The 24,281-nt window shown below is 45.6% G+C and overlaps 2 protein-coding genes and 2 long non-coding RNA genes across 13 annotated transcripts; 2 read left to right on the top strand and 2 right to left on the bottom strand.

Annotated features, from left to right (window-relative positions):
• Positions 1-3,172: 3,172 nt before the first annotated feature.
• LOC101759598 lies at positions 3,173-5,085 on the top strand. Its single transcript, XR_215057.4, has 2 exons — positions 3,173-3,779; positions 4,632-5,085. It is a non-coding gene; the product is annotated as an uncharacterized LOC101759598 (long non-coding RNA).
• Positions 5,086-7,556: 2,471 nt separating this feature from the next.
• LOC111257039 lies at positions 7,557-10,641 on the bottom strand. The gene is made up of 4 exons (XR_002677463.1): positions 10,531-10,641; positions 8,599-8,725; positions 8,343-8,455; positions 7,557-7,875 (listed from the first exon to the last, which is right to left on the bottom strand). It is a non-coding gene; the product is annotated as an uncharacterized LOC111257039 (long non-coding RNA).
• Positions 8,741-15,068, top strand: LOC101758514. Of its 5 annotated transcripts, none has more exons than XM_022826037.1 (5): positions 8,741-9,629; positions 9,886-9,968; positions 10,366-10,379; positions 10,735-10,971; positions 14,324-15,068. In XM_022826037.1, exons 1-5 carry the CDS (start codon positions 9,388-9,390, stop codon positions 14,618-14,620), a joined length of 873 nt encoding a protein of 290 aa, XP_022681772.1. In that variant the 5' UTR covers positions 8,741-9,387; the 3' UTR covers positions 14,621-15,068. The 5 variants fall into 5 exon arrangements, 2 of the variants coding, with proteins under 2 accessions (XP_022681772.1, XP_022681773.1); XR_002677457.1 differs by lacking the exons at positions 10,735-10,971; positions 14,324-15,068 and adding an exon at positions 9,630-9,756 and having other exon boundaries at positions 8,783-9,353; positions 9,424-9,495; positions 10,366-10,531; XR_002677458.1 differs by lacking the exon at positions 14,324-15,068 and adding an exon at positions 9,630-9,756 and having other exon boundaries at positions 9,364-9,495; positions 10,735-10,777.
• Positions 10,855-13,126, bottom strand: LOC106804314. 6 transcript variants are annotated; one of them, XR_002677460.1, is made up of 3 exons: positions 11,732-12,663; positions 11,103-11,628; positions 10,855-10,996 (listed from the first exon to the last, which is right to left on the bottom strand). XR_002677460.1 is itself a non-coding variant. In XM_014805146.2 (3 exons), the coding sequence occupies exons 1-3, from the start codon at positions 12,029-12,031 to the stop codon at positions 11,381-11,383; spliced, it is 456 nt and encodes a 151-aa protein (XP_014660632.1). In that variant the 5' UTR covers positions 12,032-13,126; the 3' UTR covers positions 10,988-11,380. The 6 variants fall into 6 exon arrangements, 2 of the variants coding, with proteins under 2 accessions (XP_014660632.1, XP_014660633.1); XR_002677461.1 differs by having other exon boundaries at positions 10,863-10,996; positions 11,138-11,628; positions 11,732-12,660; XR_002677459.1 differs by having other exon boundaries at positions 10,914-11,031.
• Positions 15,069-24,281: the final 9,213 nt, after the last annotated feature.

Raw genomic sequence — 24,281 nt, 5'->3', positions numbered from 1 at the left:
GTCTAGGTGTTGGTGGATTAGAACCACCGGTCGGTTAAGTCTTGTTGAGCGTAGTCGTCAGCCTTGTTGTGACACCTCTTTTCAGGTGATGTTGACGCCCCCGAGTTTGCTGCTAGTGGCACTTGGCCTCCCCAGCTTCCTCCTGGGTGGACGGTCGAATGGGATCCCTCCTCGGACGGCGAGGACCGGGACCATTGATGTCATGATCGGCCTCGCCATGACATCCGGCATCGGTGCTAGCTTCCGTTTGTTTATTTCCGCTGCTTAAGAACTCTGCAAACTATGTTTGAATTTCGAACCTGATGTTGTAATAAATTAATGCACTGGTTTAATTTGGATGATCTATTGTATTCTTTGGAACCACTCACCTTTGTGTGAGCTATGCTTTCTCAGTCCTGTGGAGTGGTTTATCAGAAGAAATCCAACGGACTGCCGAGTTAACTTGATTAAAGCATATGGTCGCATGTTAGGCGACTTAATTATGCTTTAACTAAGTTAATTAGAGCGGTTCCACCACATTTATGTCTTGCAGGTTGTGAAAAAAAAGCAATATCATTCAAATATTGAACATATATAAAATATTGAGACAAAAAATAAACAAAAAAAGTACATCAATTTTTTTTACCTTAGCAGTATCTACTAGGTGATGTACACTGGAACTGGTCTCCCCATGCTGCCTCTTTCTAGTGGCGTGTGCATCAGGCGATAGGATTGTTTCAATGGGTTTTGGAACAAATCATCATCATCGTCGTCATCACTTGGTAGGGGCTGTGAAGGATCAGGAAGCCTAAGGTTTTTCCTCCTTTGTTTGGTCTTGAGATGAGGGGACAAACGCACAGGCTCCATCCTAAGTGCTATTATGTATAAAAGAAAGGTTAGTGTGTGTTTTGCAAAAAAAAGATGATAGGGAGTGCAATGTAATAATAGGATTTTAAAAAATATATATAACTAATGGGTGTATAGGTTGCAAACAACAAAACTAGATTAGTTGCAAAATTACAAAATAATCAACAACACACAGGGGCAAAAAAATCCGGTAACTACCAACACATAACCAAAAACAAATTGCAACATGCAGAACAGAAAGTTTGCAAAACAAGTAAATCAGCAGTACCATGGGATAAACTAGAGATTCATTAAAGCAACATACGCATAAATAAAAAAAAACTCCAGCATGTCCTACAAAATTTAAATGACACAATAAAATATTAGAATTGCAACACTCATACAGTGCTATCATACAGGGACTAGAAACTACAAAATTAACACAAATTGCAACATACAGGGTATTATGTTTGCAAATAACCAGGTGGTCCAGTACCATGAGAATAAAACTAGAGATCAATTTAGGAACAACATATTGGAAAAAATCATACAAACCCTAGGTAATGATTTGCGAGCCACAGTAAAAACATTTGAATTGCAACAATCATAAGTGCCATCATACAGTGACTAGAAACTACAAAATTAACACAAATTGTAACATACAAGGTATTACGTTTGCAAGTAATCAGGCGGTCCAGTATCATGAGAATAAAACTAGAGATCAATTTAGGAACAACACATTGGAAAAATCATACAAAACCCTAGGTAACAATTTGCGAGAATGGTGCGCACCCGAGGAGGGGGATAAGGAGAATACCTTCCGAAAGATGATTGAAACGTCGACGACAGCGAAACTCACGAAGGCGCTTGCTCGGGGTGTTACTCGGGTGCCGCTACTCGGGGAGAGGAACCAACGGAGCGTGGGGTCACGGGGAGAGGAACCGTGACCGCGAGACCCCGTACCTCCTTCGGGTGGGGCTTCCTATAGCCCCGACGACAAGTTTCCCCGGCAATGAGGAGCAATGCGCAGCGGAATCCCGATGAGCGCGTGCGGCAAGTGCGGTGGAGAAAACGGCGAAGAAGCGAGGAAAAGCAGCAGAAAAGGAGCAACTGCTGGGAGTGGGTGGGGCCCCTCAGGGCGTGCAAGTTAAATGTCAGGTGCATCTGGTCCGGGAGCGCGGTACGAGCGGGAGCAGTTATGGCTTGGCGGCCTGCGGAAGCGGAAGCTGGTTAAGGATGTCCGCACTCATCATACTCTATTTCCATATTCTAAAAAGAATATTCTATCCTAGTAATCGGGATTCCCTCCTCTATACCAATTTCTCCCGCACCTGTGTTACTCTATATCCCATACTCTATACCAACTACGTCATATTTTTTCCCCTTCCTCCCTTCCCCCCTTTCTCTCTCCGCAACCATTCCCCTCCCCAACCCTCGCAACGCCTCACCCTCCATGCCACCCCCTTGCACTCCCCACCGGCTCCTCCTGCACCTCCTCCACGGCCGGCCCTCCTTCCCTTCCCGCCGGCTCCTCTTCCTCCCCGCCAGCCCCCTCCTCCCTGGACGACTCGACAGAGCGATGCGTGGACGGGTCCCGGAGGTCGCGCATCAGCGCCATGGACGCCACAGACGTGGGGCTCCGCCTCTAGCCCGACGACAACACGCCCCCGCCCCCGACTCCCGCTCCCCCGCGCCTGTGGTGGTGACGTAGGTGGATTTAGCTCGCGAGGTGCGCGTGGCCGCGAAGGTGGCCCCCCGCGTGGCAGCGGCGGCGGTCCGGCGGCGGAGTTCCGAGCGGAGGCGCGAGGGGGAGGTCGTTGGGGCAGCGGTCTCAGGAGGCGGGTCGCGGGCGTCCTGGGTGTCCGCTGGGATAGCGGACGGGCGATGATCCGCTTAGGTAGCGGACGCCTCAAGTACCGTGGTGCGAGATTTTTTCCACTACCACGGTACCGAGGATGGTTTACCGTGTGCCGGTGCAGACAGTCTACCCCTTGTTTACTTCACCCCCAACTCCCAACTTTGACACTATGCAAAAAGAAGATTCCCCATCACATCAAACTTGCGGTACATGCATGGAGTACTAAATGTAGACGAAATTAAAAACTAATTGCACAGTTTTGTTGTACTTTGCGAGACGAATCTTTTAAGCCTAATTAGTCAATATTTGGATAATAATTCACAAATACAAACGAAACGCTACAGTGTGCTACAGTGCTATAACAGTAATCTGGCACCTCCCAAATTTGCCAAGTAAACAAGACCCTAATTGGGAAGCTCGGGCTGGCCCAAGCGTGCCGGTTGGCCTGGGTGCCTTCTGTTGGGCGAGCCAGAGGGACCAGCCAGCGCGCCGGGCCCGTTAACCCACAACGCCCGACCTATCCAGATTCACCTTTCTCGGCCGAGCAGGTTCGGCGGCGGCGCAGCGAGTTGGGCACGGCGCGCGGGGCTGCTTGCTGGATTCGATGGTGGCGGGCCACGAGCAGCAGCGGAGGGCAGCAGTCGCCCCTCTCCTAGCCTCCCACGCCCGTGCGCTGCCGAGAGGCAGCGGCGGCGGCGGCGGCTGGAATTAGCCGGCGGCATCGGCGGCGGAGCACGGCGGCCTCAAGTGGCATGCACGGGTGCTGCGTGCGCGAGGCGGGGTACTCCACTGGCGGGCTGCAGAGGCCTCGAGATGGGTGGCTTCGCTGCGGCGTTGGGAGCGGCACCACGCGGTCCAGTGCAGGGAGCGCGAGTGTGCCGTGGAGAAGGTAGCGATGTGCACTGATGCCGCAGCCGCAGGCCAGTGCACCGGGGAGCGGAGGCCGCAATCGATGGGCAGGCCAGATTTCTTTTCTCCGGTATTCGGCGCCGCTAGTACATGGCTCTTCTGCAAGTGCGAGAAGATAAAGCCAGCGTGCAGGATCCTAATGGAGATGGAGGAGTGCGTGCGCAGAACAGCTGCCCTGCTCATCCAGGTAAGAGAAATTGCATGATTTTCATCTACACCTGTGCAATCGGCAACCGAGACGTCCATCAAAATTGATGCAATCAAAAGCTCGGCCTACCATGTTTAGCTGAATATTCAGGTAAAAAACAACTGAGAACCAAAAGAGACACATCTGACAACTGAGTCTTCGGCCTGGTTTGGTTCGGTTGCTTATTTTTAAGCACCCGTCACATCGAATGTTTAGATACTAATTAAGAGTATTAAACGTAGACTATTTACAAAATCCATTACATAAGCGGAGGCTAAACGGCGAGACGAATCTATTAAGCCTAATTAGTCCATGATTTGACAATGTGTTGCTACAGTAAACATTTGCTAATGATAGATTAATTAGGCTTAATAGGTTCGTCTCGCCGTTTAGCCTCCACTTATGTAATGGGTTTTGTAAATAGCTTACGTTTAATACTCCTAATTAGTATCTAAATATTTGATGTGACACTTGCTAAAAATAAGCAATGGAACCCAACGCCCCCTTCTTTTGCTCCCATGAAATGCACCGCCAGTAGTCCTAGTAATTTACTAATCTAGCCGCTAGTTCTAGTAATTTAGTAATCCAGCCACTAGTCCTAGTGATTTAGTAAATTAGGGGATGAGGATGGTTCAGGAATTCATATTGTAAATTGTCATTCGTTATTATCGAGTAATCCAAGCACCTTATCAGCAGAATTCTGAAGGATGATGATTATTCGGTAATCTAGTAGTTAGTTCCCCACGTGATGATCGAGCAATACATCATCGGCAAGCCAAGAATGCCAACTCATGCTTTTACTTTGTGTTTGGTTGGGCTCCCCTCACACATGTTTTCCTTTTTGCAATGCAGCTACTTGAATCCCAGTACAGATTGAAGAGCTTGCTCTAGGTCAGCTTCAACTCGTGGAAATGGCTGCCTTCTCTGATCTTTTTTGCCTAGCACATGATGTTGCCGGTACTTACCTTGACGGTGCTTATGGGTCCAAAAAGTGAAAGAACAAGATGCTTATGGAAATCACAAATCATGCTGAATTTTGCCCATAGAATATAGCGACTAATGTGTGATTGTTAATTGAAACAAACATGTATACATAGAAACATGCTAAATACCTCTCCCCCTTCGAGCACTGCATGTATACGTTTTTTTTATCCAGTTTTTAAATGTTCCCGCTGATGTTTGGTAATTCGTACCTCCTCAGTGTCCTATTGTTTCAATAATTCTGAACCTTTTTCTTGTTGCTATGATATTCCGTAACGCAACAATATGTCTGTTACTTTGACAACTTGATATATTCGGTAATTTAGTAATCTTGTATCAATATCGATATTTCAGTAATTCGGTGATTCAGTAATATACACAACTAATTCGGTGATTCCGTAATATACACAATCTCGTAACTACTACCTATGATGGTAATCTTCCATGGGTACAATTGTAATTAGGTTAATTGTCTTTGTTGCAACTGGTAAGATGCTCTAGTTGCAATTGGTCCATGACGTGTCCTAGTTGCAACTAGTTCATTTGCAGCTAGATTAATGCTCCAGTTGCATTTGTGATGGCGTGTGCATAATTCATTTGTAGCTAGATTAATGCTCCAGTTGCATTTGCGATGGCATGTGCATGATGTTTTAATGTAGTTGTAATTACGTCATTATCCAAGTTGCAACCGGAGGAAGGGACAAATTGCAACCGGAGGAAGGGACAGGTTGCATTTGCGATGGCTTGTGCATGACGTTTTAATGTAGTTGTAATTACGTCATTATCCAAGTTGCAACCGGAGGAAGGGACAAGTTGCAACCGCTCCGGTTGTAACTAGATTATTGTCCTACTTTGCAATTATGATTACGATGGTGTGTTCTAGTTGCAACCAGTTTCTAGTGTAGTTGGAACTAGGTCAATAACTAACTAGGTTATTGACCTAGTTCCAACTAGAGGAAGCGGCCAGCTCCATTTGTGACGGCGTGTGCATAGGTTTTTAGTGTATTTTGGAACTACGTTATTGTTCTAGTTTCAATTGAAGGACACGATAAGGTGCAACTGTTTCTTTTGTAACTAGATTATTGTCCCAATTGCAATTATGGTGGTGTGTCCTAATTGTAACCAGTTTCTAATGTAGTTGTATCTAGGTTATTTGCCTAGTTGCAACTAGGAGGGAGCGACAAGTTGCATTTATGATGGCGTGTGCATGGGTTTTTAGTTTTTTTAACTACGTATTGTCCTAGTTGCAACTAGAGGACACGACAAGGTACAACTGCTCCAGTTGTGTTAGTAATCTATACCCGGCAACTTACCGAGAGGTATCCTAACGTAGGAGATTGGTCGGTGGGGGATAGCCGGACCTAGACACAGATTTATACAGGTTCGGATCACCATAGTAGCGTAATACCTACATCCTGTTTAGTGTGTTGTATATTGTGCCTTGCGCTTGGGTGTTGTTTGGTTTGAGTTGTTGCTTTCTTTGTCAATCTAGGTACCCCTGCCCTCCTTTGTATACTCTAAGGGTCGTGATTACTAGTCGGTTACATATATCTAAGAGTCCTAGTAGGATTATAAGGTATGAGTCCTAGTAGGATTTTAGGGAAATTCTAGTAGGAATCTGTCTTGTTCCTTCCCTGCGGGTACATGAGGATCTATCCCCGACAAGTTGTAATTAGATTATTGTCCTAGTTGCAATTATGATGGTGTGTCCTAGTTGCAACCAGTTTCAAGTGTAGTTCTAAATGGGTTATTGACCTAGTTGTAACTAGGTCATTGATCTAGTTGCAATCCAACTAAGGCCTATTCCAACAGTTCCACGTCAGCTAGCTCGTAGTAATCCAGCTCAACATTTTGCTTACACGGAGGAAAGAGAATAGAAGGAGAGAAAAGCTATATCTTGTTTCCACGCTTAGCTGGGATGAATTTTGAGGGCCCACTAGCGCACTCCCTCCCTCCCCGTGTCTCTCTCTCCAACTTCTCACAGTCTCACTCCCCCTTTCCTCCGCCACTGATTTACCAAGCATACGGGGCGCGGCCATGGCCGCGGCAAGCTGCCGGTGCTAGAGAGGACACCGGTGGAAGGAAGAGAGAGAGGAAGGGAGGGATGGAAAGTGCTGGCAGCGGCAGCTGGTGCGGGAGCAGAGTGCGAATGGCCCTGCCAGGGCTGGCGCCGACACTGCGTGAGGCATCGTGGAGCGGGGACTATGGCTGGCGCGTGAGGCAAGCGCAGCCGAACTCACCAGGTTGGCGGTGGTGGATGGTTGTTACGCGCGCCATGAGGACACCTGGGTGCATTTTAGCCGTCGTGGGGATACGCGGTCAGACGGTTAATTGCTTTGATTTCCACTTATGATGTTCTAGTCGCAACTGGTTTAGGGTGTGTGTGCGGTAGGAGGATATGTCAACTAAGTAGTTGCAATTGTGATGATATGTGTAACTAGCTTATTATCTTAGTTGTAACTGTGTTACTGTCCTAGTTGCAACTGGAGGACTAGACCAATTGCAACTGCTTCAGCTGTAACTAGATTAGTCTCCTGGCTACAATTGCGATAGCGTGCGCATGGCTTTCTAGTGTAATTGAAATTATCTTATTATCCTAATTGTAACTGGGCTATTATCCTATTTGCAATTGGAGGTCTCGACCAGTTGCAATTGCTCTAGTTATAACCAGATTAGTGCCCCGATTGATATTGTGGTACGTGTGCATTACTTGTAACTGGATCACTGCCATGGTTGCAATTAGCTAATGTTGCGTCGAGTAGCAACTTGTTGGTTGCCTCTGTTGCAACCGGCATGTGTTTTGTTCTATTTTAACTAACCAACAACACTCGTTTTTAGTTCAGCAAAATCACACGGTACATGAATAAGCACACACACGCCATCAGTAATTCAATAAGCACATTCACGAGTTACTTCAGTAACCAGCGAGATTGAAATCACTTGTGCTTTCCCTCGTACGAGCAACAAAATTCCTACCCGTTCCCTCTCCTCATGTTCTTTTTGAGGGAGAAACCGGCAACCTTTGCGTATGCTCTGTAGATTTCATATGCAGCTTCCAGTGTCTCAAAGTGCATTTCATAGTCTTGAACAAACCGCAGATTTTAGAATCATCGCCCTGTGATCAACAGTAGTTCAGTAATTTTCACCATCACAAGCAATCCACAGCTCACGTGCTATGTCACAGTAATTTCATGAGCTATTTTAAGCAATCATATGCAAACCGACAGTAATCCAGTAGCACAAGTAATTTTTTGAACACCCAAAGTAATTCCGTAATTCTATATTCAGCAAGCACAAACATGTATTTTCAATGTTCATATCAGAAACGGAACTAACAATCAGCACATGGCAAAAATTGCATAATAGAAAACCTAAAAACATTACTTAATCAAGGTGACGCTAACCACCAGTAATTTTTTAACAGTCACTACAGGTGTATGATAGAACATTAACTTCAAAAATACCAACATTACTGAACAACGCAATGCCACGCACAAGCTCATCACCCGCAGTAATCACTACAAGCATCAGGCTAATCACGTAGATTTTTCTCGGGTAGATTAGTGAGAGGGGCAATTTTACCTACACACTAATTTTACCAACACACGAGCTCGAAGTTGAATTCCCAGGCAAACCAGTTGACCGGAAGAATCACGGGGACCCCGCTGCCACGCGCGCCAATTTCTTTCCCAGATCTGCAAAATACAGAGGGAATGAAGGAATCGGTGAATGGAACTGGGGAAGACTATAGGAGAAGGGAGGAAGTTTTTTTTTTGAAATGGAGAAGTGGAGGAAGGAATTTGGTGCCATGAACCTGCGTATAGCTGTGCGTGCTTACCCGGCATCATTCTGCGCCACGCCCTGGACTCCGAAGGCCCGCCACACGTCCGCGCGCCGCCGTGCGCTCGCCGTGCTCCGCGCCAGCACAGCTCGCGCTCACAGTCGGGTGGGGGTATGTGCATTTGCTGTACAATGCACGTGAGTGCATTTTAATCTCATCCTCTATATATATTACAAAATTAATTATCCATTGGATATGGGTGTTATTGGGAAGGGTATTGGATATGGGTGTTATTGGGAAGGGTAACGAGTGAATCTATATCTATACCTAATATTAGACTAATATTAGAGAGAGGATGTTTCTTTCAACTGTTGCTTTTTCCAACCGTCGTGGACATTTTGCAAAAATAACCCCTCAAATTTTTGGTAATCAACTCGCAATCCAAAGCTGAATAGATGGGGGCTCCGGTGGAGAAAGGAGGGAAGGGAGGGGGTTAAACCGAAACGGTAATCCCTTCCTCCGAGCCGCGCCCCGAATCTGGCGGGAGCGGGTGGTGGCGACGGCGGAAAGCAGGGTGGGGTGGAGTGGGGAAGCCGGGCGGCGGGGAGCGAAGGCGGGCGGCGGGGAGGTGGTGGCATTGCAGGGGAGCCAGGCGGCGAAGCGGCCTCGCGGCGGCCAGCGGGGAGCGAACCCCAAGTCCCCAAGATCAAGATTTGCTCCGATCCTCTCTTTATATCCTCCCCTGAGGCCCCAATCTGCTATGCCTCTCCCTCTCAGGAGTGAAGTGACAGCGAGCTTGAGCTCATTGCGAGGTTGGTATTGGTTGGCGTTGTTAGGGCGAAAGGAATGGAGCGGCGGGTGGAGCTTGACATGCTGCAGCAGGAGAAGAAGGGGACGAAGAGGAAGCGCGAGCGGGTGGAGCTGCGGCGGATCGAGGACCGGACCAGCCGGCAGGTACGCTTCTCCAAGCGACGGAGTGGGCTGTTCAAGAAGGCCTACAAGCTCTCCGTGCTCTGCGACGCACAAGTCGCACTCGTTGTCTTCTTCCCCGCTGGCCGCCTCCACAAGTTCACCTTCGCTGTCTCCAGGTGACGACGTTGATTCGCTCCACGCCTCTCTCGCGTAATCATCGATGAGGTGTAGGTCCTGTTGATCTTCGTACTATTTAAACAGTTGTCCCTGATCCCGACTATAGGTTACCAATTGCTATACTTGGTGAGCTCTGAAGTTAGTAAGTACTAAGTAGAACATCTCTTAACATATTCTTAAACCTCAACAGAAGAAGATGGCAAGTGCTTAGCATGGTTATTAAGGGATTTAATAACAGCTATTGTCCAAATGCAGGGATTGCTGGTGCTTTTGCATATGCAGACAATCTTCTAGCTGCTGCACCTGTAGGACTATTGCGACGGCTTCTTTTGTTCCAGGTCTGCATATCCTAAGCAGACTGCTTTTGGAGTTCAGATCATCTGTTTGAATTCATGATGATCACATTTTATCATAGAATTATATTCTTTTCTACAAGAGCATCTGCAAGTTAACTCGTGGAGCATATAAATATTACTGTTTTCGAGGGCATATATTACAGCATTTCAGTCAACCCAAATTATCAATTATTTTTGCAGACATCCATGCGTTTTCATTCTTGGTATCAGCAACATAACGATTTAACTCAGCACTCCTGATTGTATCTTTTTATTAGGAACCCAATTGTATCATTATTAAAGATAACAATAAGGAATTGATATATTCTAAGTCCTTTTTCTGTTTAACTATGACTTAGTATTTTTCTAATGTTGGCCTTGCTGCATTCTTTCTCTGCAGCCTACAAGAGTGAGGTTCGTCTTTGATAATGAGGCCCTGGTTCGTACCTTGTACTTTTCTTAGGAGTAAAATAAATATTTGAAAGCATGCCAGTCAACTCATGATGAGAATACATGCACAGAACGTTTTTTGGATATAAAAAATAGATGAACCAAGTTGTGTAACCTCCTCTGTTGTGTTAAGGGGCTTCTCCCAATGCTGCCCTTCACAGGGTGGTGTGGCACGGCATGGCTTCTACCTCACAACTTCTTTATCCTTGATTGAGCGTCAGAGCTCCTGCATTTTTGTTTAAAAAGTAGATGATGAGAATTTTATTACTTAAACTCGATCTTTGCATTTGAAATGATGTACATGCCTATTTTTTCATAGCATTCATTCATAACGGCATCGTGGGGGTGGCGGTCGACGGAGAGGCTCATGATGGTGGGGCTGGTGGCTTCTCTGCGGGGAGGCCACGGCTCGTTCGTTTCCTCTTCGGGTCCATCACCATGGCGAGCTGGAGCCGTGGGTGCGGCCGCGCCGGCTTGGGGGAGGAGAACAAGTGGCCGCCCGAAGATGAGGGCCGAGGCGCTGCCCATCCCTACCACGCGCGGGTGCGCTTGCGAGGTACGCTCCAATCGATCTAGCAGACCTAGGGATACACACCATTCCTGAACATCACAAATTCTGTGCAAAGTTTACTGCATTAAGCAATAGATATTTAGAATGTGAGAAATAGCAGACTCAGGGATACACACCATTCCTGAACATCACAAATTCTGTGGCAACTCACCTCCTATCATTACGTAAGTCAAATAATTTGCCACCGTATATCTCAAAGAAGCTGACAAATAATTGAAACCCTTGGTTGCCGTATGCATGGTGCATTAATCTCAGGATATCTTGAGAGGCCTTAAGAGGAAGGGGCCTCATGGTGTAGGTCTTTCCACTACCTGAGCGGAGGATATTAGTTGCCATGATGTAAAGTATTCTACAGATATAGGATGTATCTAGAGTAGGTCGGACATATACCCGTTTATCCATAAGTAAAACTAGTTTTTTTTGTTCTATTGAAAATTGTTGGAACAACAGGTTCTACTGTTTCGCGATAAACCTGTAAATTGAAAATTGAAGGAAGACAGTGTCTGGGAATGAATTTACAGTACTTTAAACATTGATGAAAAAGGTTATGCAATTTGTGCCCACCTCATCATTTGAAACATCTTCATCTAACACAACATCAAATACAAACTCATGCTTTTCAACATACTCAATAAGATCAACCTGCGAAATAATGTGCTAGACATTTATCTATTGAGCGAAAACTGCCAGAAATTCTGAGGAATAGAGGCAATAGATACTGCAGATAGAAGAAAAACAAGCAAACCTTAAGTTTAGTCTCATGGACAGAATGAGCGGTGAGAAGATAAGGCTCAGCGGATGGCCGGACAGGAGAGCTTTCACGTGCCGTGAAGCTGCCAGCCTGGCCCCACACTCTCCTCCCCAGCGATCGATGCACGGCGTATGAAGCAGACAGAGCTATGAGCTCCGGCGTCGTTGGTGGGCCTGCAAGGCTGAGCCTGTGCCGGCAGGGCTGATCACTATGTGCACGTTGTTGTGTGCATGCGGTCGGACGGCAACAACAAAGAAAGACTCGTACAAGCAATGTCCGCTGGACAAGGCCCATGGCTATACGTACATCTGCATTGTGCAAGCAACAACAAAGTCCGGCCTGCTTTTGAGCCCAGCCTCATTTGATGCGTGCATATTTGGTGGCGTATGCCTTGTGTTTTGGAACATATTTGGTGGCGTATGCCTTGTGCTTTGGAGCGCGCAATGATTTTCTTCCTTCCATGCAACGCACGAGCACTTCTGCTAGTAATAATTATTTCGATTTGGGTGTGAGCAAGAGTGGGTTTGTCCATACCCTTCCCAATGGTAGGCCTCTCAACTATTCATGAAACATAGTTTAACAGTTGCAACAAACTAATGTGAACTGATTAATTTACTATTTTTTCCATTTTGTATGCAAACGGTGCTTTAAAATTTATAAACACGTGAATGATTTCGGCCAAAAATATCTTTTTTTTTCAAAATCGGCCATCATGCATCGTAAGCTAATTTTGTTTCTTTTTCAGAAATCTAAAACCCAGATTGACTAAGGGCCTGTTTGTTTCCACCCTCCTAAAACTTTAGCTCCTAAAAAGTGACTAAAATATGACTAAAGTGCCAAACACTCCTCCTAAAAAGTGATTAAAATCTTTTTAGAAGGTCCAAATCTTTTAGACGCTGACCCCCCTAAAACCGACTAAAACCGGTTCCGGACCCGTCCTACCCCCGCACCCACCCCCACCGCACGCCAGACCCCGCCTCCCCCCGCGCGCCAGACCCGCCTTGACCCTCAACCCCGCCGCCTCCCAAACCTACCTCCCCTGTCCCCGACGCCGCTAGATCCACCTACCTCACCGTCGCCCGTGGTCAAGAAACTCCGTCCGCACCCACCTCCTCCTATCCGCCGCCCGTAGTCCAACCTTCCCGGGTTGCAGACCCCGCAATCCTTGTCGCCGTTCCCTGCGCTACCCCAACTCGCCTGCCGCTAGATCCGCCATCGACGCCGCCTTACGCCGCCACAAATCGCCGTCCGGGCGCTCCCTCGACGAATCTCCGCCGCCACCCACCGGATCCCCGCCGCCGCCATCCGCCGTATCCTCGTCGGCTCGTCCTCGTCCTCCTACTCGCGGCATCCGCCGTCAGCCAGTTCGTGACGAACTCCTGGGACTGCGGGGTGAGTTTCTTCCCTCTCCTATTCTCGATCTACGATTCTTCCTTCCTATTGCTGATCTAATTTCGTGCGCAGGTGGATTGCGCCGTCCCCTTCCCCAATTCGGCCACGCCTGATGGACAAGTACAATTACAGGGACTTTCTATCTCAAGGCTCCACCTCCGGTGCCACCAGCTTCCGCAGATCCCAGCCTAATGCGGACGAAGATGATATCACCCCGTTATTTCCGCTAGTGGCCCCTCTCTGTCCGCTCCCCGGCAGCACATGGAGCATTTGGATCTCAACTTACAAGCGGACTTCTTCTCCGATATTCAGTCCTACCAAGAGTTCCTTCAGGGTGACGAGGCCGGTTTTGAGCAGGCAGTCCCTCGTCGGGCCCCTGGAGTGAGTGTGCAAGCAGCCATCGGCAGAGGGCGTGGTCGTGGCAAAGGTTTGCTTGGGGGTAAAGTTGGTTTTGGACGAGGCCAAGGCAAACTTTCGGTTGAAGGGAGAGGTGTTAGCCGTGGTGGTCGAAGTTTGAGAGGAGGACGTGGTGAAGCTTTCTCTGCAGGCCACGGCTATCAAAATCCAGTGAATGTTGATGCCCGCGAAGAAGAACAGGGCATGCCATCTGAAACTCTCTCTCAGGTAAATTGCTTCCCCTTTCTGAAACACTCTCTCTGATATGCATGGTTTCCATTTCTCTTGTATGAAATGTTGCCTCTGCTATGGTAGGAAAATGTGTTGTTGCTATTTTATTTTTGAATTGTGTGTCATTGCAATACTTAGTGTGACAATTTCTTTTCTGCTATAGAATCTTCATGACAGGGCTGAATGGTCTGAGGAAAACACACATTCTTATTGTGAACTTGCTGTTGAGGAAATGTGGGCAGGGAATTGTTTTAAAGGGGCAATGACACGTAAAGGTTATTGTAACATGAAAAAAGGAATGCTATTAAAGATTGGACTCAACCTTTCTATCAAGCAACTCAAAAATAGGTGGCCACAGTGTAGGACTTTGTACACTTTTTGGAACATGTTGCAAATTGATACAGGTCTAGGGAGAAGACCTGATGGCACTGTAGTAGCATCAGCTTCTTGGTAGGAAAAGGCATTAAAGGTAACCTGTCTGTAATGTTGTCAAGCATGTACTGTCTTTGTATATGTAGCACTAGGTCTGTTTTTATTGTACTGATAAGATGCTTAACTGTTATACAGGGAAAAAGTGAATGTAGAAAGTTCATGTTTGGTGTGCCAACATATATTGGATATCTTGAGGAGATGTTTAAAGGACATTTAGTGGATGGAGCAGCTTCTGTCATACCAGGTTCATCAACTCAAGAGAAGGGAGATGAGAAGGTAGACTTAGGTGATGATGAAGGTGAAGAACAAGAGGAAGAGGAGTTCCTGACAAGTCCTCTGAGCAGTGGCAACCGCAAGACAACAAATAGCACTGCAAGCACAGCCACAAGCCCAAACAAGAAGAGTAAGAGCCCAATGGTCAAGATGTTCTAGGGGCTTCTTGTTGAGTTACAAGTTGCTAGGAGTAAGGAAGAAGCAGCAATACAAGAAATGGAAAAATAGAGACAAGATGAGTTGGAAAAAAAACACTAGTACAGGCAATTTGAGTTGGAAAGGAGGCATTATCTGAGGGAGATGGAGAAACAGAAGGAGTTGGAAAATAAGCAGAAGGAAAAGGATGACATAAAGAGGTGTCTGTTGTTGGTAAAGCAGGCTGGAGCTGGTCCCACATCAACTGAATTTGGCATAGCAACAAGATTGTTTCAGCACGAGTACTACAAAGATGTGTTTGACATGATCGATGATGATGAGGAGAAATTGATTTGGTTGAGGAAGACATGGAATGACATGGAATGACTGCTATGTTTATCTGAATTGTGTTGTTTCATTCGTTAAGAACTAGAATTATCTTTTAATGGCAGAACCTTTTGTTATGGCTCAATTGTGTTGTTTAATTTCTAATGGACATGTATTGTGGTGTTGAATGAATGTGTGGATTCAATTCTGTGAATTGTGTTATTTCATTAGTGTTTATTGCTTTTTATATTGCTGTTTATATGCTTTGTATATTGCTGTTTATATGTCTTAATTGTATTATTGGTGGCTGCATAATATTGCTGTTTGCATGCCTGAAATTCTAATGGACAGTACTGATTTGCTTGTTTTTATCGTTGCTGGAAGAAGAAGAATGGGATGACCAATGTGATGAAAAGGACAATGACAGAGAGTACTTTGATCAAAGAATACAGTCCTATATCTTGCATTGTAGAAAGAAGAGGAGAAAAATCTTAACTATTGCTGCTGCCATGTTGGGTCATGAGAACACTAGAAAATAGCATATCTTGTTATAATATGTTTAGAATGAGTTAAGATTTGTTTCTGAGGCTGCATAGTTTTCTAGTTGAATCTTATGGATTAAAATCAACTAAGAGGATGTCATCAATGGAAGCTTTAGGGCTGTTTCTATGGATATGTGGTGCACCTCAATCTCTTAGACAAGCTGAAGACCGTTTCACAAGATCACTAGAAATAATTTGTAGAAGATCGTTTCACAAGGTCACTATAAACAATTTGTAGAAAGTTTGATAAAGTGTTAGAGAGTGTGAACTAGAAACAATTTGTAGAAAGTTTGATAAAGTGCTAGAGAGTGTGAACAAGCTAGCAGTTGACGTCATTAAGCCAAAGGACCCTGAGTTTAATTTTGTGCATCCTAGGTTCCAAAGCCCTAGGTTCACACCATTCTTTGACAATTGCATTGGAGCAATAGACATATGGGAAGACATGGGTATACGAGTCAGAATGTCATGGCCATATGTGATTTCGTTATGAGGTTTACCTTTGTGGTGGCTGGTTGGCCTGGGTCAGTTCATGACATGCGGGTTTTCAAAGATGCAATTGACAAGTTTGGAGATAAGTTTCCGCACCCACCTGAAGGTAATGACCTAGGTTGCATGCATTTTATTATTATTACAACACTAGGTCTGTGACTTACATAATTCATGTATTATGAATGCGCAGGCAAGTTCTACCTTGTTGACTCGGGTTACCCAAATCGATCGGGATATCTTGCACCCTACAAAGGAACCAAGTACCATTTGCGGAGTTTAGACAAGGGCCAATGCCAAGAGGTAAAAAAGAACTCTTTAACTACTCACATTCTTCACTTCGTAATGTCATTAAACAGTCGTTTGGAGTTCTAAAGATGAAGTGGAAGATATTGCTTGACCTTCCTAGCTATCCAATGCAAAAGCAAAGCCGTATAATTATTGCGTGCATGGCACTACACAATTTTATTAGAGAGAGTTTTTCGAGAGATGTGGACTTTGATTTGGTTGATCGTGATGAGAACTATGTTCCATTCGCCGAAGGATCCTCTTCTCAGGGTAATGTTGTTGGAGGTATGCCCTAGAGGCAATCATAGAGATGATGATATTCCATTTGTATCCATGATTTGTATATTGTGTTCATTGAATATCCATTAAAGGCTACTTGAATTGATTTGCAATTATGTCAATTGCATGTGAAACTCTTTACTTGTATGGTTATTCTAAAGTTGTCCCTAATCGGAGTTCATGTGAGGACACACATGAATATTAGACTAGCACATGTATTAGTTGATGACTATGTTTCACAAGTCATGGACATGGAGATGTTGAACTAATAATGTGGACACATGTGGAGACATGTGTTAGGACTGACCCAACGCGAGAAGTAGTTCTCTCTTTAAACAACATATACGCTTTGTCCTTAGACCTGAGATTGTCGCATGTATTCTAGATGTGGATCGACCTACTTAGGGGCTATCAAACGCTACGCCGTAACAGGGTAGTTATAAAGGTAGCTTTCGGGTTTGTCAAGAAGCATGCTATGAGACATGGTCAGTCAAGATGGGATTTGCCCCTCTCTGATTGAGAGTGATATCTCTGGGCCCCTCGAGTGATCGGATCCGAAAATGCATGGCCATGCTACGTACGGTTAAGAGTTAACCTACAAAGGGATTCCGAATCACAGGATCGAGAAAGAGCGGTCGGCTTGAAGCTAGACCAAATATCGTGAGGCAAAGGGAATAGCATGTATATTATGTTGTGATGGTTCATCTGATATGATCTTCGTATGCGTATAGGAGTTGGCACGTCTTGCTAGAGGCCGCTACCGACTATTGGGCCGAGTAGGAGTACTCGGGCCATGTCTATACGTATCCGAACCCATAGGGTCACACACTTAAGGGGCAGGAAGCCCAATTCGGATCTGATCCGAGTTGGATTAGGTTTAGGAGTACTAATGGGCCTCGGATCCAGAGGCCCATCAGGAACCTCTATAAATAGAGGGGTGGGGGCGCCCTAGGGTTTACACCTTTTGGCGAAACACATCTGCCGCGCCTCCCACGCCCTCGCCTGTTGCAACTCGCGGATCTAGCAGTCCGGCTTGCGACGCTTCCTCCCTGCACGTGTGGATACCTTGGAGGTGTTGCGCCTGCAGCACTTGGACGAACCATCGACGAGCCGCCGACGAGCCACGACGAGCCGACGACGAGCCGCGGCACCGGAGGCGATCTTGCTGCACGTGGATGAGGTGCTGAGGAGCTGCTGGACGTGATCGACTACGTACGACTACGTGATCGTCTTCACTGCATCGACGCATATCTACATCTTCCGCACCAGTAGTGCGTCGAGTGGTAATCCCGTGATCCTTATACGGCAGTTCTTCCTGGTTATACGCGGTAGAAATTTTGATTTGCGCCAGCGTAGCCTACCTCGTATCCCAATAGTGGTATCAAGAGCCGTAGCTGCTTAGTTTTGGATTCGGGATGTGTGCATATGGAGATATGCGAGTTCTCTGTTTGATCTATGTCCTGATTTCGTGCCCTTGCTGCAATGGTAGTGTAACGACATACTCCTACCGGTCGGTTTCCGCCATCGGAGTTAAGTGATACACGTAAATCCAGTTGCAGTGAGGGAAGATCAATATGATTGGTCAAATCGAGATCCAGGGTCATACGCCAGGCGCATTAGATGTGCAATAGTAGATGGGATCTACTGCCGGTGTCGGGATTTTGCCGTATACGTATGCTTCGGTAAATCAGCCGTAACTTTTCAGTACGATCTCGGATCGGGGCGATTTCTATACGAAAATTGATCTACAGAAAAAGTTACACGTGAATTTCAACGGCATTGCCGTTTTTGGCGAGATTAGATTTGCCAAATTCGGCTTGGAAGATGGAGTTTCGGGCCTCCGAAGTTTGGAATGTTAGGACGCCTAACTCTGTTTTGCAGGATGTATGTGTGTATCTTGTGATCAGTATGGCCCCATTGTGTATGTGATGCATGTGTGTAACTCATTCGTGACCTGCGTGTCACGCGTACAGCAACACGGCAGGAGCCATATGTGTTGTCACTTTATTGTATTTAATGGTCTGCGTACCAATCTGTGATGATCCAAGCAACTATGTAATCTTCATTACTAGATTCTTTACTAGCTATTAGGCGTAATAGCATGCTCTAGTTCTTGGAGGACTCATCACCGGGAGGATGGCGCACATGGAACATGGAGATGGAGATCACCATGATGAACAGGTTCTATGGAGATGGAGATCACCATATGAAAACGGGCCATACTGTGTCACAAGCTGTGTGAATGCTATTCTGTTTTTGTTTTACTTTCTGCATGCTGTGATGTTAGAAGTAGAACGATCCCTCACAAAGTTTAAGTTAGTATGTCCTCCCAACTAAAACTTGCACCGTCCCATGTCTTGTACAATTAGTGGTGGGTCTATGAAATTAGGGTGCCACTAGTTTTCCTTGACTAGACGGGTTTGTGTCGGACACTTACACGCATAAGGGTTGGTTTGCTTAACAAGGTTATCTTAACGGTTAAGGACCTTGGGGCATAAAGGTTGGGCGCCGAAACATAGAGATGTCACCCAACAACAGGAGTCATATGTGATATGATTAGCAAAAGTTGCTTACCGATCTACCTCGTTCGCTAGCGGTGATGCTAAAGCTCACTAGTGGACTTGTTAGTTGTGGATCCTGAATCACTAAGTTTCAATAGAGGGATATTGATTTTAGTGGGAGTAGATTCTGTTAAAATAGTTTAATGTAATTTGCTCTATCATGGATACGTTTGTCTTAGTGTATTTTGCATTACTTTTGTTGTAGATTAAATGGCACCTAGCAACACCACCACATCGTTTGCTTTGCGTTCGGTCCTTGAGAAGGACAAGTTGAATGGAACAAACTACTCGGATTGGATCCGCAACCTGAGAATTGTTCTCAGGGCTGAGAAAAAGGAAGATGTTCTAGACAACCCACTACCAGAAGAACCTGCTGAGGATGCACCCGCTGCTGCTAAGAATGCTTACAAGAAAGCATGTGATGCTAACCTCGAAGTAAGCTGCCTTATGCTTGCTTGCATGGAACCCGAGTTGCAGATGCAGTTCGAAACAAACCATGAGGCGCACGATATGATCGTGGCGCTTAGAGACATGTTCCAAACACAGGCCAGGACTGAAAGGTTCAATGTGTCTAAGGCCTTTGTTGAGAGCAAGCTAGCAGAAGGCGCAGCAGTAGGACCACACGTAATCAAGATGGTTGGTTACACTCAACGGTTGGAGAAGCTAGGCTTCCCACTGGGCCAAGAGTTGGCCACTGATTTCATTCTTTCGTCTCTTCCGCCTAGCTATGGGAACTTCATCTCGAACTACCATATGCATGGGACGGAGAAGGATCTGAATGAGCTGTGTGGCATGCTTAAAACAGCAGAGGCTGACATTAAGAAAAGCGCTAGTACCAGCCATGTGATGGCTGTACAGAACAAGCCTACCTTTAAGAAGAAGGGCAATTCTTGGAAGAAGAAGGGTAAGGCTGGAGTGTCCAAGCCAAACCCAGCGCCCAAGGCTAAAGCTGGACCTGCTCCAGATAAAGAGTGCTTTTACTGTCATGAACTTGGTCACTGGAAGAGAAACTGCAAGAAGTACCTAGCTTCCTTGAAGAACGGCGGAAGTAAGAGTACTTCTACCTCAGGTACGCTTGTTGTTAATGTTATAGACAACATATTTCTCGCTGATACAGTTATTAATTCTTGGGTATTTGATACCGGATCGGTTGCTCATATTTGCAATTCGATGCAGGGAATGATAAGAAGTAGAAGCGTGGAAAGAGGAGAAGTTGATTTCCGCGTGGGCAATAATGCAAGAGTTGCTGCTTTGACCGTCGGGACGATGCAACTCCACCTCCCGTCAGGATTTATTATGGAGTTGAATAATTGTTATTTTGTTCCTAGTTTAAGTCGAAACATTTTGTCTCCTTCATGCTTGATGAAGGATGGTTATTCATTTGCGAGTGAAAACAATGGTTGTGTGATCTCTAAGAATAATATGTTTATGGCTTTTGCACCCATTGTGAATGGATTGTTTGTTTTAAATCTTGATGGTTCACCTGTCTGTAATGTAAGTGCTAAAAGGCCTCGGCCTAATGATTTGAGTCCTACCTACTTATGGCATTGTCGTTTGGGTCATATAAGTGAAAAGCGCATGAAGAAGCTCCATTCTGATGGACTTCTAACTTCGTTTGATTTTGAATCATACGAGACATGTGAGGCTTGCTTGCTAGGCAAGATGACCAAGACGCCTTTCACAGGATTTCCTGAGAGAGCAGTAGACTTGTTGGAACTCGTACATAGTGATGTATGCGGACCAATGAGCACGACGGCTAGAGGAGGATTCCAATACTTCATAACTTTCACTGATGATTTTAGTAGATATGGCTATGTCTACTTGATGAGGCACAAGTCTGAAACCTTTGAAAAGTTCAAGGAATTTCAGAATGAAGTTGAAAATCAGCGTGGCAAGAAAATTAAGGCCTTACGATCTGATCGTGGAGGCGAGTATTTGAGCCACGAGTTTAGCAATCATCTAAAGAGTTGCGGAATTGTTCCACAACTTACGCCGCCTGGAACACCTCAGAGAAACGGTGTGTCTGAGCGACGTAATCGAACTTTGTTAGACATGGTTCGATCAATGATGAGCCAGTCGGACCTACCGTTGTCATTTTGGGGATACGCTCTAGAAACAGCAGCTTTCACACTTAATAGGGTACCATCTAAATCCGTAGTTAAGACACCATATGAGATATGGACTGGAAAGGTTCCTAGTTTGTCTTTTCTAAAGATTTGGGGATGTGAAGTGTTTGTCAAGCGACTTCAGTCGGACAAGATCACACCCAAGTCGGATAAGTGCATTTTCGTGGGATATCCAAAGGAAACTTTGGGATATTATTTCTACAACCGATCAGAAGGCAAAGTGTTTGTCGCTCGGAACGGGGTTTTCCTAGAGAAAGAGTTTCTCAAAGGAGAAAAGAGTGGAAAGATAGTGCATCTTGAAGAAGTTCAAGATGAGCCAATCGGGCAAGAATCAATGAGTGATGCTAACGTAGCAGAACAAGTTGAGATACCCATGGCAAGAGAAGCACCGCCACAACCACGAAGGTCAGCAAGGCTCCGCGAAATGCGAGAAATATTATTGTTGGACAATGATGAGCCTGCGACATATGCAGAAGCAATGATGGACCCAGACTCCGAAAAATGGCAGAGTGCCATGCAATCCGAAATAGAGTCCATGGGAGACAATCAAGTTTGGAACTTGGTTGACCCGCCTGATGGTGTTAAAGCCATAGAGTGCAAGTGGATATATAAGAAGAAAAAGGACATGGATGGAAATGTTCACATCTATAAAGCACGACTTGTCGCAAAAGGTTTTCGACAAGTTCAAGGAGTTGACTACGACGAGACCTTCTCGCCCGTAGTGATGCTTAAGTCCATTCGGATTATTCTAGCTATAGCTGCATATTTCGATTATGAGATATGGCAGATGGATGTCAAGACAGCTTTCCTGAATGGAAACCTAGCTGAGGACGTGTATATGATACAGCCCGAGGGTTTTGTCAATCCGAAAAATGCTGGAAAGGTATGCAAGCTTCAGAGATCCATTTATGGATTGAAGCAAGCATCTAGGAGTTGGAACATTCGTTTTGATGAAGTGGTCAAAGGGTTTGACTTCACCAAGAACGAAGAAGAGTCTTGTGTTTACAAGAAGGTTAGTGGGAGCTCTGTAGTATTTCTAATCTTATATGTGGATGACATATTACTGATTGGAAATAACATTCCTATGCTTGAGTCCGTAAAAACTTCACTGAAAAATAGTTTTTCGATGAAGGACTTAGGGGAGGTGGCATATATTCTAGGCATTAAGATCTATAGAGATAGATCGAGAAGGCTTATAGGTCTGAGCCAAGATACTTATATTGACAAAGTGTTGAAGCGGTTCAACATGGAAGAGGCAAAGAAAGGGTTCTTGCCTATGTCACATGGCATACATCTCAGCAAGACTCAGTGTCCTTCGACTGCTGATGAGCGGGATCGCATGAGTAGAGTGCCATATGCCTCGGCTATTGGATCTATCATGTATGCAATGATAAGTACTCGCCCAGATGTTTCATATGCGCTAAGTATGACAAGCAGACACCAATCTGATCCAGGTGAGAGTCACTGGACAGCGGTGAAAAACATTCTTAAGTACTTGAGAAGGACTAAAGATATGTTCCTCGTCTATGGAGTCAGGAGGAGCTCGTTGTAACAGGTTACACCGATGCTAGTTTCCAAACCGACAGAGATGATTCAAAGTCACAATCAGGATTTGTGTTCACGCTAAATGGTGGTGCTGTTAGTTGGAAGAGTTCCAAGCAGGAGACAGTGGCCGATTCTATGACAGAAGCCGAGTACATCGCGGCTTCGGAAGCCGCGAAGGAAGGTGTTTGGATAAGGAATTTCCTCATTGAGCTTGGTGTGTTCCCGAATGCGTCCAGCCCATTGAATCTCTACTGTGATAACAATGGGGCAATTGCGCAAGCAAAGGAGCCAAGGAACCACCAGAAGAACAAACACGTAATGCGGCGATTTCATCTCATTCGAGACTTCGTTAACCGGGGTGAGATCAAGATATGCAAAATACACACGGATCTGAACATTTCTGATCCGTTGACAAAACCACTCCCGCAGGCTAAGCATGATGCACATGTAAGAGCTATGGGTATTAGGTACCTTCTAGATTGACTCTAGTGCAAGTGGGAGACTGTTGGAGGTATGCCCTAGAGGCAATCATAGAGATGATGATATTCCATTTGTATCCATGATTTGTATATTGTGTTCATTGAATATCCATTAAAGGCTACTTGAATTGATTTGCAATTATGTGAATTGCATGTGAAACTCTTTACTTGTATGGTTATTCTAAAGTTGTCCCTAGTCGGAGTTCATGTGAGGACACACATGAATATTAGACTAGCACATGTATTAGTTGATGACTATGTTTCACAAGTCATGGACATGGAGATGTTGAACTAATAATGTGGACACATGTGGAGACATGTGTTAGGACTGACCCAACGCGAGAAGTAGTTCTCTCTTTAAACAACATATACGCTTTGTCTTTAGACCTGAGATTGTCGCATGTATTCTAGATGTGGATCGACCTACTTAGGGGCTATCAAACGCTACGCCGTAACAGGGTAGTTATAAAGGTAGCTTTCGGGTTTGTCAAGAAGCATGCTATGAGACATGGTCAATCAAGATGGGATTTGCCCCTCTCTGATTGAGAGTGATATCTCTGGGCCCCTCGAGTGATTGGATCCGGAAATGCATGGCCATGCTACGTACGGTTAAGAGTTAACCTACAAAGGGATTCCGAATCACAGGATCGAGAAAGAGCGGTCGGCTTGAAGCTAGACCAAATATCGTGAGGCAAAGGGAATAGCATGTATATTATGTTGTGATGGTTCGTCTGATATGATCTTCGTATGCGTATAGGAGTTGGCACGTCTTGCTAGAGGCCGCTACCGACTATTGGGCCGAGTAGGAGTACTCGGGCCATGTCTATACGTATCCGAACCCATAGGGTCACACACTTAAGGGGCTGGAAGCCCAATTCGGATCTGATCCGAGTTGGATTAGGTTTAGGAGTACTAATGGGCCTCGGATCCAGAGGCCCATCAGGAACCTCTATAAATAGAGGGGTGGGGGCGCCCTAGGGTTTACACCTTTTGGCGAAACACATCTGCCGCGCCTCCCACGCCCTCGCCTGTTGCAACTCGCGGATCTAGCA

Source organism: Setaria italica, chromosome IV (assembly GCF_000263155.2).
Source record: "Setaria italica strain Yugu1 chromosome IV, Setaria_italica_v2.0, whole genome shotgun sequence".
In the NCBI taxonomy this organism is placed as follows: domain Eukaryota; kingdom Viridiplantae; phylum Streptophyta; class Magnoliopsida; order Poales; family Poaceae; genus Setaria; species Setaria italica.
This window is presented reverse-complemented; position numbering and strand designations above follow the sequence as displayed.

What these genes read in the sequence shown, in the direction of transcription:
- LOC101758514 (XM_022826037.1), top strand. Translation starts at nt 9,388, where the DNA reads ATGGAGCGGCGGGTGGAGCTTGACATGCTGCAGCAGGAGAAGAAGGGG. An exon ending in TTCACCTTCGCTGTCTCCAG is followed by an intron (nt 9,630 to 9,885) that starts GTGACGACGTTG and finishes GTCCAAATGCAG; the next exon opens with GGATTGCTGGTGCTTTTGCA. An exon ending in CGCGCGGGTGCGCTTGCGAG is followed by an intron (nt 10,972 to 14,323) that starts GTACGCTCCAAT and finishes ACTGTTATACAG; the next exon opens with GGAAAAAGTGAATGTAGAAA.
- LOC106804314 (XM_014805146.2), bottom strand. Translation starts at nt 12,031, where the DNA reads ATGGGCCTTGTCCAGCGGACATTGCTTGTACGAGTCTTTCTTTGTTGT. An exon ending in TCCATGAGACTAAACTTAAG is followed by an intron (nt 11,629 to 11,731) that starts GTTTGCTTGTTT and finishes ATTATTTCGCAG; the next exon opens with GTTGATCTTATTGAGTATGT. An exon ending in AAGATGTTTCAAATGATGAG is followed by an intron (nt 11,459 to 11,550) that starts GTGGGCACAAAT and finishes TTCAATTTACAG; the next exon opens with GTTTATCGCGAAACAGTAGA.